Here is a 13,071-nt window from a genome sequence, read left to right as displayed (position 1 = left end):
ATGTTTTTTTCTTTCGTGTCTGGATCAATGGCAGAAAAAGTGTGACATTGATTTCAGATTTTGTTGATTATACATTGTTTCATAAAAATAATGGTCTACATAATGCATTTTTATTTTAATTAGCATGTTCTTCATAACTATACTGAGAGTAACAATGATTAATTTACCTCAGATCTCTAAAAATCATACTTATAACTCTTATAAACAAGTTTATTGCTTTAGTCACTTAGTATGTATTTTAAAAATGTTAAAATTAAATAAGGTTTATGAATGTAATTATATAAAATCCTTAAGAAATAAAATGAGAGAAATGTACAAGGATTTTACTTTGATGTTCGGTTACATATTGGCATTTTTTCTTAACATAACTGATCTACTCATTCTTGTACTCCCTTTTAGGCATTGCTTGTTTTACATCAGCCAGAAACCATTGAGCTATGGAACCCGGACGCTCCCATTGAGACCTTCTGGGACATCAGGTATACATGAAAGGATTGATGGAAGTTGTTATGTTGTTTATGGGAATAATTGTCTGACTGTGTTCATCTTTTTGTGTTCTCAGCTCTCAGGTGTTATTTCTAATTTGTAAGAAGCTGATTGGACACCAGATGATCAACAGTACAGAGATACTCAAGTGGCTCAGGGAGATTCTCATATGCAGGAACAAGTTTCTATTAAAGAACAAGGTAAAGACAAGCAAATCATGGCTGTTTCCGGTTTTTTGTCAATAAAACTGGGCAGTCGTTATTGGTTTTGTTATTTAAATTCTATGTATTTTAACAGTATAAATCTGTAGGTAAAAAAAAAATTAAATGAATAAAATGTAAATCCACCTGTTTTAAGAAATCATCAGCTCCATACAGATAAAATTACACTTTTTTTTTCATATGCAAAAAATATATTATTGAAAAGATTCATTGTGCAAATCAATTTCAAAATAAAAAACTGAGAATTAGAATTTATCCAGTTCTTTTTCTCTTTTGCCTCTTTATCTGTTAAATGTGTTGTTTAAACAGTATTTTTGTTTTGGTATAATTATTTTTTTAAATTCATAATAAAAAAATCCATCTTAATAATTAAATTTATTATTTCTCTTTATGTGTAAAACTGATAAATATGACGATAAAATGATATTATTTGGATATCATTTGTTTTACACTTTTTTCCAGGTTGATTTCTTTTTAATACTCTCCCCACCTTTACTTTCAAAAACATTGAAAATATTTTTTTTCCAAAAGTACAAGTTATTTATTTCTACTTTTAAATAAGAAAAAAGTGACTGTTCTTTTTAGGCAATTTGTGTATTAATTTTAGTTGTTCAACATTGATGTTCAATAAATAATCATAGATAGTAGATAATGTGTAAATCAAGTAAGTAACCCTACATTCAAATATCTCTCACTTGTAATATGTGAGCATTTTATTTGTTACTGTATAACACCTGTCTGTAAACTATTAGGGCAAAAATAAATAAATAAAATAGTTTATTAATCGTAATAGAGTTTGAATATTCAGTTAATCAAGATTTAGATTTTAGGCCAACTCGTCCAGCCTTTTTAGGAAGATACATTTTGAAGGACTATTTGGGCATATGTTTATGAAAGGGCAACAACACCAAAAGCTCCAAAAGTATCAAATTTATTCACTTTAAAAAACCTTGAGAATAAATTTGAAACTTTTTGAGCTTTTGATGTTTTCACCCTTTCCTTTTCATATACTGTATATATTTGCCCAAAGATGCCTTCAAAATGTATCTTTCTAAAAATTAATTTTTAAACATTCAACAATCATTTTATCATCATATTTATAATTTTTACATAAAAATTTACGTATACATTTTTTTAGTACCCAGTTGAAATTAATGTGCATGCGTTTGCTAAATTATTTTGTAAGATAAATTTTAGGCAATCATATTTAGTTTTGTAATTTAAATCATTAAAATTATAAATTTAAAATATATTTCTGAAAATGTCTCTTAAATGTTGAACATCCAGATATAAAATGTGTGGTTCAAATAGTTTTTCATTTAAAAAAAAATCACCTTATTGTAGGATCAGACTTTTACAATGATATTCTCAAATCAAATTGTTATGCATAATTATTTATAAATTAACCATATGCCTGTATCAGTTCTTTTTAAAATCATAATTCAAAATAGAAGTCTGAACAAAATAACAATTGCCCGTCCAGATAAAACAAGCTCATTTCCTCCACACAGGAGTGTGCTACACAGGGCAGTCTGATCCCCATCAGCAGACAGGCTCAGACCAAGCTGGAGGTGTGTCTGTACACGTTCCTGTGGAGTCCTGATGCAGAGGCTGTTTTGGTGGCCATGTCCTGTTTCAGGCATCTCTGTGAGGAGGCCGATATTCGCTGCAGTGTCGATGAGCTGCCTGTTCACACAGTCCTACCCAATTACAACACCTTCATTGAGCTTGCATCCGTCAGCAATATGATGGCCACAGGTCAGTGAATGCTGGATTTATTATTGCCAGACACTGTCATTTTTATTTATTTTTTGGAAATAAATATGGAACGATCAGTGATCTGAGGTTTTGTAAGGCTGCATTTACACTGCAGATCTTGTTGGTCAATTCCGATTTTGTGACTGCATCCGATTTTTTTGATGGTCAGATTTTTCCGATCTACTTGCTTACACTGCAGACATGAGGGCACAGATCTGATTCATATCGGATAAATTGCCACATATGAACAAGGCCTGAATCTGAATTGATTAAATCGTAATCCATGTGATTTGTTCCTGCTTACACATACATGGGCCACATCCGATCTGTGCCACATGGGAGAAAAAAAATCAGAATTTAGTCACTTGAACAGTGCAGTGTAAATCCGGCCTAAGAAGTCTCACCTGGAAAATTGTAAATATGTGATAGATATTTAGGTATTTTTAAATGGAACATTTAAGACATTTTTTGCCAAATGAATATACACCTGCGTCTAAATATGTCTGTCAGACTTTTTGTTTGTTTATTTGTTGTCATTAGTAGATTAACTTAATTATTTAAATGTTATTTTTATAGATCTATCTTTGTATATGATAAACTATATGAACATTTTTCCATTCAGGTCGCAACACACTACAAAAAAGAGTGATGGCACTTTTAAGAAGAATAAAGCACCCTACAGCTGGAAATGTAGAGGTGAGGATATTATTGTTTCTAAATATTCAGAATTCACAATTTTTTATTAAAGTGACCCAGTGATCAACACAAAATAATATATTTTGAAGAATTTTTGATATCATGCAGGTTTTACGTGGCTCAGTGGTTAGCACTGTCACCTCACAGCAAGAAGGCTGCTGGTTTGAGTCCCGGCTGGGCCAGTTAGCATTTCTGTGTGAAGTTTTTATGTTCTCCTCGTGTTTCCCCCCACAGTCCAAAGACATGCTCTATAAGTGAATTGAATAAACTAAATTGTCTGTAGTATATGTACGTGAATGAGTGTGTATGGGTGTTTCCCATTTCTGGGTTGTGGCTGGAATGGCATCTGCTACATAAAACATATGCTGGAATAGCTGGTGGTTCATTCTGCTGTGGCGACCTCTGAAATAGAGACTTCGCAGAAGGAAAATGAATGAATGGATGTCATGGCTGGTGAACCGTATAATCGTCAAATTTTCCTTTGCTTGACATTGCAGCCCATCATTGTCAATGTAAATGTGTTCAAACAAACATCTATGCATTTTAAAAGTGACACTGCTGGATAGAACAAATGCTCAGCTTCACAATCTTTGCTGGTCAATGTGAAAACCATCAAGTTAATACAAATGAACTAAAATTGGTGTTTGCTAACAATAATCAAATGAAAACAAGCATTAATTAGTAATTAATTAATTAATTAATTAATTAATTAATTAATTATATAAATATATGAAATCACTTGCTATTTTTACAACAAATTGGAAGTACAGCAACATCCTTTAAATTCAACTCTGATGTTAGTCCTTATTTACCCGCTCAAGGTCATAAAGCAGTCAGTGAATAATGTTTTGCAGACACAAGCAAGTCTTTTCACACTCTTTCTGGGACATTCCCTTTCTCTAATGAGCTAATTCATTTCGGTGTTTCCTCGTCCGAAGCTGAGAGTGTGTGTAAGGACACTAAAGAGTTGACTCAAACTTTACCTTTTTTTAATTTTAGGCATGGGAAGACACATATGCAAAGTGGGAGCAAGCTACAAAACAGATACTCAACCACCCAAAAAACAAAGTGGAAGATGGACAGGTAGTTAACATAAGATTGGTCAATTATTTCATCTTTTTTTCCATTCATGGTCATCTATTTTCTGTTCGTCCTCAGGAGTGGATCAACATGACTGGTTTCTTGTGCGCTCTGGGAGGTGTTTGTCTCCAACAGCGCAGCACGCCGAGTCTGGGCACCTACAGTCCTCCAATGGGCCCCCTGACCGAACGCAAGGGGTCCATGATTTCCATGAGCTCCTGCGAGGTAAACAGCGAAACATCCCTGAATCGCTTTCTGGAGCGTCTGCTGGCTCTGATGGTCTGCACACATGAGAAAGTGGGAGTGCAAATTCGCACCAACGTCAAAGACCTGGTGGGACTGGAGCTCAGTCCGGCTCTCTATTCAATGCTCTTCACTAAGCTGCGCAACAGCATCGGACGCTTCTTTGACACCCAGGGGCCGGTAAGAGATGCTAGCAGGGCTTGACATGAACTTTTTTGATCCCCGGCCACAGTGGCTAGTAGTTTTCCAACATTACTAGCCACTCAGCATTTTCACTAGCCACAATTTTGTTGTTGGGAAAATACATTTTATATGCATAAATATGACTTTGACATGCTAAAATTACTTGATTTAGATTTTGTGTTTGTCCACATGCCTTATTTCACGTTTTGTCGTGTATGAGCAAATGGGTCATGGTTTCATAGTGTTATACTGCAATTAGTTTTTATTTCACATGACTTTTCAGAACTCAAAATGGAGGATACAAACTTATCTCTGACCACTCCAAACAATAATTGTTTTTTAGCCACAAATTTTAAATGAGTCAAAACAAGCTAAATATAGCTGTATACTATATTTTTTTTTTACAAAAAAATTATAAAAAAAAAAAACAAATAAAAACAATTGACTTTTAAAAATAATTATTGTCATGTATCAAAAATATTTCAATAAATTTAATACAGTGTACTATCATATTACTTAATCAATATTTATGTGTATTTAAATTAACATATAATCAAAATCGTTTAAAATGCAAACTGTAAATTTGCTCCTAGTTTTGCTTAATTCTAATACAGTTTACTCTTATATTATTGTTTTATGAGATCAATGTTTAAGTATTTATTTTCTATATTGTCATAACAGTTAACACTTAATAAATCAGTACAATCAAATTATCTTTTCTTAAGAGTAAACTAGTATTTAATTTTGTTAAATATTTAAATGTTTTTAATGTATTTATTTATCTATCATTTAATGCAAATGGCTTTGGAAATGAAATTTGACAAAAAAAGAAAGTGGAAATTTTATGTGTATTTTTAACCAAATCCTTTTTTACTGTTTTGACAACTCGCATTAAAAACTCTAAACTCAATTTCACTGCAAAGCTGCAATGTGTGGTTTTGGACACAAGGTGGCAGGAAACTATTGTTTTCTGATCAATCTGTACTGTGCAGTCTTTTTCCGTGGTGCCAACTCAGTTTTAGTACCCTATTTATTTTTAGAATGTTCTGTCATTGAACAAGTGGTTTTGTAAATAAAAACAACAATCTTATTTTCGCCGCCAGGTTCCTATTACAGATGCAAACACTCTGTTTGTAGAGCAGACCATTGCTATCATGAAGAACTTGCTGGACAGTCACACTGAAGGAAGCTCAGAGCACCTTGGTCAAGCCAGCATTGAGACCATGATGCTCAATCTAGTTAGGTAAGGTGTTACTATTCTTTGTCACACAGACTGATGGTCATTTTAACATTAACACATGATATTATATTGATGGTTGGTGTTTTGATAAAAATTAGATTTTAATGTGTTTTTTGTATCATTTATTTTTGAATTAACCTCTTTCTCCAACTCATTTCTTCTTTTATCCTCAGGTATGTGCGTATTTTAGGGAACATTGTTCATGCCATTCAGATCAAAACCAAGTTGTGTCAGTTAGTGGAGGTGATGATGGAGCGCAGGGATGACCTCTCCTTCTGCCAGGAGATGAAATTCAGGTAAACTTGCAGTGCTGTACTTTGGTTTGGGGGTGGTAAGATATATTTGGGTCTTATGTGCTTATTAAAGTTAAGTTATGCTGTATTATGTTCATAATTTTGTACAAATTTTAATGGATGTAAATCACATAAAAATCTGAACAGTAAATTATTAATATTTAGTTAATAGTTCTCACACAACAAATTAGAGTAACAATGTTAAAGCGATAATTCACACAAAAATGAAAACTTATTCATCATTTACCTCGTGGTTCCATAACTGTGTGAGTTTCTTTGGTACAGGTTTTTTCTTTTTTTTGCAAAAGAAGATATTTTTAAGAATGTTGGAAAATTGTAAGTATTGACACCAATAGCATTTTATTTATCTACTATGGAAGTGAATGGTTACAGGTTTCCAACATTTGTTAAAATTAACTTGTGTTCCTCTTGACTTCACCCCTATAAAACGGTTGACCATGTTTTGACTGTGTTAAATAATGAATTTTAAAGTCATTTAAAGAATGACTGTTTTAAATAATGACTTTATATAATAATTTATATATAATGACACAGCATTGTTGGTTTACAAAAAAACTAAAATAAAATCAAACAAACATCCTGTTGCACTACTACACTTGGTTTCTTGTTTTTTTTTATTTTTTATTTTTTTTTACAATAAAAACAAAGTCATGTTAAATAAGAATCTGAAATATTTTATGAAAAATGTTTTGTTTTGAATATATATATATATATATATATATATATATATATATATATATATATATATATATATATATATATATATATATATGTAATTATATAAAAACAATTTGTCTTGCACTTCATATTTTCTAATTTTTCATATTTTATATATATTAAGTCTGGTACTTTTGCCATTAACCGACATATAAACCATTTGGTAGAGGCTGATAGTTAAAGGGTAGTTAAAGGGTTGAGATCAAAGTTTGAAAAAAAAAATAAACAATTTAAATTAGCGTAAGAACTGTTGCACAACAAACAACTTTTGAGTTAAAAGCATCTGCAAAATGCATAAGTGCAAGTATAAATAAAAAAAAAAGTTTGTCCTGTTGGTAAAAATTGGGCTGTGCACATCACGTATGTAAATATATATACTTCATATAACTAAAAAACACACATTTGTTTCTTACTCATTTGATTGATCCTTTTTGAAAAAAATCATTAATTGCTTTTTCTCCCCCAAACTTAATATTTTTCAGTTTGTCTCTCCACATATATTTTTTACAGTAATACTGTTTTTTTTGTGATCATTTATGAATCAAGACCTTATAAGATGCAGTCTAACTTTCCTGCATTTCATAGGAATAAAATGGTGGAGTACCTCACAGACTGGGTGATGGGAACCTCCAATCAAGCTGCGGACGATGATGTCAAATGCCTGACCCGGTATTGTCTTTTACAGTTTCCATAAAACCTGACATTTCTTCTGTTTATATGTTCCTTACTGATGCTGTGTTTCTGTTCTCTGCAGCGATCTGGACCAGGCCAGTATGGAGGCTGTCGTGTCTCTGTTGGCTGGTCTTCCTCTACAGCCTGAGGAGGGTGACGGTGTTGAGCTCATGGAGGCCAAATCACAGCTCTTCCTGAAGTATGAACATTGAGCCCATTTACATACACACCAATACACTCTGATTACTCTAAACATCGACATATCAAATTAACCTGCTGCAAGACTTTATTTATAAATTTGTTTTCTTCCCAGTAATGAAATCAAAGCATAATCTTGTGAATCATCATTTACTCCACTTGTTCCTGTCCCAAGGGAAATATACTAAAGAATATACTAAAGTAAAGTAAAAATCTGCAATTCAATCAATGGCAGCTTTTTTCAACATTCTTTACAATACCTTGTTTTGTGTTCAACAGAAGAAAAACATTTATAAAGTTTTAGAACCGCTTGAGTGTGAGTAAATGAGGAATTAGTGCTTTTTTTGGGTGAACTGTCCCTTTAAGTAATTCTTTTATGTTGGTTGTCATGTTCAATAAATCATAAATAATGAGTTGAGAAGGAGTCAGCTGGAAACTTACCGCTAATATATTTTCTTCTCAAGATGCAGTATTTTGATTGTAGTACTTCTACGTTTGCTCCACGATATGAGAACACTTTGCAATTATTTGTGTCAAAATAGATTCTAAAGTTTGTGCTTTATGTCCTCCCTTTATGCAAATCGTTTTCTCTTTCTGCATGTGCTTAAATACAGTATTTGTGTGGCATTACACATGCAACCTTTATTAAACAGACAGAAAGCTGATTTTTGCATTTATATTCTGGCTGAAGTCAGTAAATTCTGCAAAATCAAATGGTCAAAGCTGCATTTAGTTAACCTTTGTAGTAAGTTTAAAATTTAGTGCAAACACAATACAGGCCATTTTAACCCATAAAAATCAAAAAAGCAGATTAAAGGTGCTGTATGTAAGTTTTTGACTCTTCTAAAGCATAAAAATACCATAATATGTTTACAGATATTTAAGAAACATGCCAAGTGAACATTCCTGTTTATCTGAAAAACAATGCTGAGGTCAGATACTCTGCTTTGAAAATGTGTTTTCCGTGCCGGGATCGGCTGTCTTGTTTGTTTGTTTGTTTGTTTTTTTTACATGTTCAATGCCAGCTTACCCAATTAAATTTCAGCACCCCGGGTTGCCTTGTTGTAAAACCACATATTTCACTCATTCAGTCATGAAGACTCTCAAAGCATGCGTGCATGACTGAAATGCAACCTCCGGTGGAAAGTAACGTTAGCAGACTACGAAATGAGACACCGACTTAAAGTTCTACTTGAGGTTATTAATTAGGAAATAAGTATTACGAACTTAAACGTTAGGTGAGCAGGTTAAATTTTAACTGCATGTCCTAACAACATGCTGCGTGACGAGATTTGTAGTAATAAGCAATTTAACTGTTTTCACCAGACAAAACACACCTTTCAGAAGCACGAAATATGCACTTACTAATGAAATGGTAAGGTTTATAATCTAATTAATACATAATAAACCTCTAACATGCTGAATCACAGAGTTACCGTTCTAGAGTTCAATTTCAAACTGTTTATTTTTAAGATCTGAGATGAACTATCTGTCACTGCTTTCAGTAGTATGGCAATAAATGTCATGTAAAATGGCATTCAAACTCACATTATTAGCATTTAACACTGAAAAAAAAGCACACGAGTGCCTGGGGTGATCAGTTTATCCTGTTCATCTGTGAGAAATAGAAGCCGTTTCTAATATATCAATCCAAGGTGTTAGTTAGGTCAAAAACTCCTTTTAATATGGAAAATACTCTTTCTATCGATTGCCGTTAATTTTATTTAGAATATAACTTAAATTAGCCTCACTGTTGGTGTCTTCAATCTGGCAACCTGCACTTGAGTTGGTTTTGATCCAGGAATGCAATACCTAGTTCAACCACTGGGTATCAAACTTACACACTGCACCTTTTATGATAATGTTCTCTCAATTTGCTTATCCTCAAGTAAATTGTTTTTACAAAAAACTATATATTGAAAATTTTGGTGATCAGTAACCATTGACATCCATTGTATGAAAAGCAAATACTATGAAAGTCAATGGTTACTGGTGTCAAACGTTCCCCCAAATATCTTCTTTTGTGTTTATTAAGTAGAAGATGAGTTAATGATGACAGAATTTTCATTTTTGGGTGAACTGTTGCTTCAAGCCAGAACATACTTCCCTATTATACCCCTTTTTACAAGATGTAAAATAAATCCATGGTGTCCCTAGATTGTGTATCTGAAGTTTCAGCATAAATACCCAACAAATAATGTTGTAGAACTCTTTGAAACAGCTCCTTTTAGGCTTTGATCCAAATTTTACCATTTTTGTGAATAACTTAAAATTCAATTGAGAATGTGCTCCCGGCCCTCTTTTCAAAAGAGGGTGGAGTTATAAACGCCCATGTGTCACTATAGCAGAAGATTTAAAACTCTAATGGTGGATGGCTGCTTCTCGCTCAGGGCTGTCTATGCTAGAGATGGTCATTAATAATGGGCCTTCGATGACCTGTATGAAGTGAGAATGTCAATTGAATTGGCAGTTTTTATAAAGTTTCATTATAAAAAATGCAATTATTCATTTTTTTATCCATAGAGGATGGCAATATTCACACACACCTGCCTCACAACTGTGTTTAAATCCCTTATCCCTTATTATTTTTGCAAAGAATGTCTCCTTTAAGCTCAGATTTATCCATTTCTCTTTTCCTTCTTTAGGTACTTCACACTGTTCATGAACCTGTTGAATGACTGCAGCGAGGTTGAGGAAGATGGCCAGCAGGTCGCAGGGAGGAAACGTGGCATGTCTAGACGACTGGCATCTCTGCGGCACTGCACAGTATTGGCTATGTCTAACTTGCTCAATGCTAATGTGGATAGCGGCCTCATGCACTCAATCGGTGAGAATTGCTTATCATGAATTTAGATCTGTATGCTTAATCAGTTAAAGATTGCAGTCTCTGTTCATACACCTACGCAATCTTAGTTGCGTAAGTTTATTAGACATTTAATAAACACAGTGGTACATCTGTGGTTAGCCCAAATAGAGCAGTTATCATGTATAGTTGTGAAATGCTTCAGTTTTTAGTCTTTCAGCCAGAAGTGCTATTTCTGTTACAAACATTTAAGCTGTCTCAGACGTACTGTGAAAAGGTATATTTCAAATACTATATATAAAATATTAGATGAATTCAGTTAAATAAACACTGATGTCTATTGTAAAGATCAAAATCACCATTTGAAAGTAACTTGCTATATCAGATGACAGTTGTAGCAGTTACACTGTTACACCAATAGGTGGTGTCAGGCTGTGTTTATAAATGATTCTTCAAAAAGGCTGCTCCATCCGGTAATGAAACATAGTTTTATGAGTGATGTATTAAATTCAGTCATCATTTTAAAATATATATTTAAATTTTATAATAATTAGTTGTATAAGCAGGGTTTCCATAAGTCATGTAATTTTTGGCATATCTTGGAATTTTATAAATCTATTCCAGACATAGAAAGTTTGTGAATAGTGTGTGTGTGTGTGTGTGTGTGTGTGTGTGTGTGTGTGTGTGTGTGTGTGTGTGTGTGTGTACGTGTGTGTGTGTGTACGTGTTTTTGTGACATATCAGGACACAAATCTGAATAATGACATGGGTAAGACACAGGTATTACAAAAAGGAGGTGAAATATGAGGACATTGGTGACGTCCTCATTTCTCCAAATGCTTATAAATACCACAAAATGAGTTTAATCAGAGAGTAAAGCTGCACACAGTCTCCTGTGATGGTTGGGTTTATGGGTGGGGTGAGAGCAATATAATATACGGTTTGGACAGTATAAAATGAATGGAAACCTATGTAATGTCCCCACTTTTCACAAAAACAAACGTGTGTGTGTGTGTGTATTTATTTATGTTATATTATATTATTATATATTTTTTTTTGTCAAAGAATGTTTTGTTTGTCCCTTTGCATTAATAGTTTCCAATCATCAAAATTAATTTTTCATACTGAATGTTATTTTTCACAATGTTTCAAATGTTTTTTTCTGTTATAAAGGTAAATTATCCACTGTTGCTCTCATAAAGAATGTTAAATTCATGATAATATTCAAAACTATATTCAAGCTCAAGCAATATTAATATTATATAAACACAAAAACACGTCATTTTTCTGTTTATTCATTCATTCATTTTCTTTTCGGCTTAGTCCCTTTATTAATCCAGGGTAGCCACAGCGGAGTGAACCACCAACTTATCCAGCACGGATAAGCAGTGGATGCCCTTCCAGCCGTAACCCATCCCTGGGAAACATCCATACACACTCATTCACACACATACACTAAGAACAATTTAGCTTACCCAATTCACCTGTACCGCATGTCTTTGGACTTATGGGGTAAACCGGGGCACCCTGAGGAAACCCACGCGAACGTGGGGAGAACATGCAAACTCCACACAGAAACGCCAACTGACCCAGCCGAGGCTCGAACCAGCTACCTTCTTGCTGTGAAGCACCACCTACTGCGCCACCACGTCACCTTATTTTTCTCTTCATTGTAGGTGATAGAAATTTAGCTTTTTAGTCCGTAAAATCAGGGAATTTGACATTTGGCGAAGAGTGGGAACCCTGTATAATGTAATAATGTTAATGTATAATGTACATTTTGACTGATATCCACAGTATTTTAGATACTCTAGTAAAATAGGTATTATTATGTTTATCTCTCTATTCAGAGTTGTGAGCAATCAAGATCTTTTGAATCGAGAAATTGTGATTCTTAGTTGATCTGGAATCGTGCAGTTGGACATGTATTGGAGTTGTTTTGATTTGAGGAAGTGACTCTTGATATCTATGAGCAGGTCTGGGATACCATAAGGACCTGCAGACACGGGCTACATTTATGGAAGTGCTCACTAAGATCCTTCAGCAAGGGACGGAGTTCGACACGCTTGCAGAGACTGTGCTTGCAGATCGCTTTGAGAGACTGGTCGAGCTGGTCACCATGATGGGAGATCAGGGAGAGCTGCCCATAGCCATGGCTCTGGCCAATGTGGTCCCATGCTCTCAATGGGTAAGATTTATTACAGCTTAATTTTACAGTTAATAATATTAAGAACAAGAAGAATTATAGAAGCAGCTTTAAATTCACCTATTAATAAAAAAACATGCGTAAATAACACTTCTACATAAGTTGTCAAACTAGAAATATTTATTATTTAATATTATTATTCTATTTATTTTAGACAACAATGATTTGTTTTTTGTACAGATTTTTGATTTGTTGTACAGTTGAAGTCAGAATTATTAGCCCCCCCTGAATAATTAGCCCCGGGTAATTTTTTT

At 33.6% G+C, this 13,071-nt stretch overlaps 1 protein-coding gene across 35 annotated transcripts in view; it reads left to right on the top strand.

The window, feature by feature from the left end:
- Positions 1-13,071, top strand: part of nf1a (neurofibromin 1a) — a 123,019-nt gene that overhangs the window by 27,162 nt on the left and 82,786 nt on the right. For 18 of the 35 annotated variants that reach the window (XR_015509617.1, XR_015509616.1, XR_015509615.1 and 15 more), the window contains exons 15-25: positions 400-479; positions 563-686; positions 2,219-2,465; positions 3,088-3,161; positions 4,161-4,664; positions 5,771-5,910; positions 6,081-6,203; positions 7,524-7,607; positions 7,693-7,809; positions 10,454-10,635; positions 12,588-12,799. Coding sequence is in view for 27 of the 35 variants with exons in the window: in XM_087284324.1 (XP_087140450.1) it covers positions 400-479; positions 563-686; positions 2,219-2,465; positions 3,088-3,161; positions 4,161-4,664; positions 5,771-5,910; positions 6,081-6,203; positions 7,524-7,607; positions 7,693-7,809; positions 10,454-10,635; positions 12,588-12,799 (1,887 nt within the window). In the remaining 8 variants the exon portion in view is untranslated. The remainder of the gene's footprint in view (positions 1-399; positions 480-562; positions 687-2,218; positions 2,466-3,087; positions 3,162-4,160; positions 4,665-5,770; positions 5,911-6,080; positions 6,204-7,523; positions 7,608-7,692; positions 7,810-10,453; positions 10,636-12,587; positions 12,800-13,071) is intronic. The other 17 variants (XR_015509622.1, XR_015509621.1, XR_015509620.1 and 14 more) reach the window with 1 other exon arrangement.

This window comes from Danio rerio, chromosome 15 (genome assembly GCF_052040795.2).
Source record: "Danio rerio strain M-AB ecotype USA chromosome 15, GRCz13ab, whole genome shotgun sequence".
NCBI lineage: Eukaryota > Metazoa > Chordata > Actinopteri > Cypriniformes > Danionidae > Danio > Danio rerio.
This window is presented reverse-complemented; position numbering and strand designations above follow the sequence as displayed.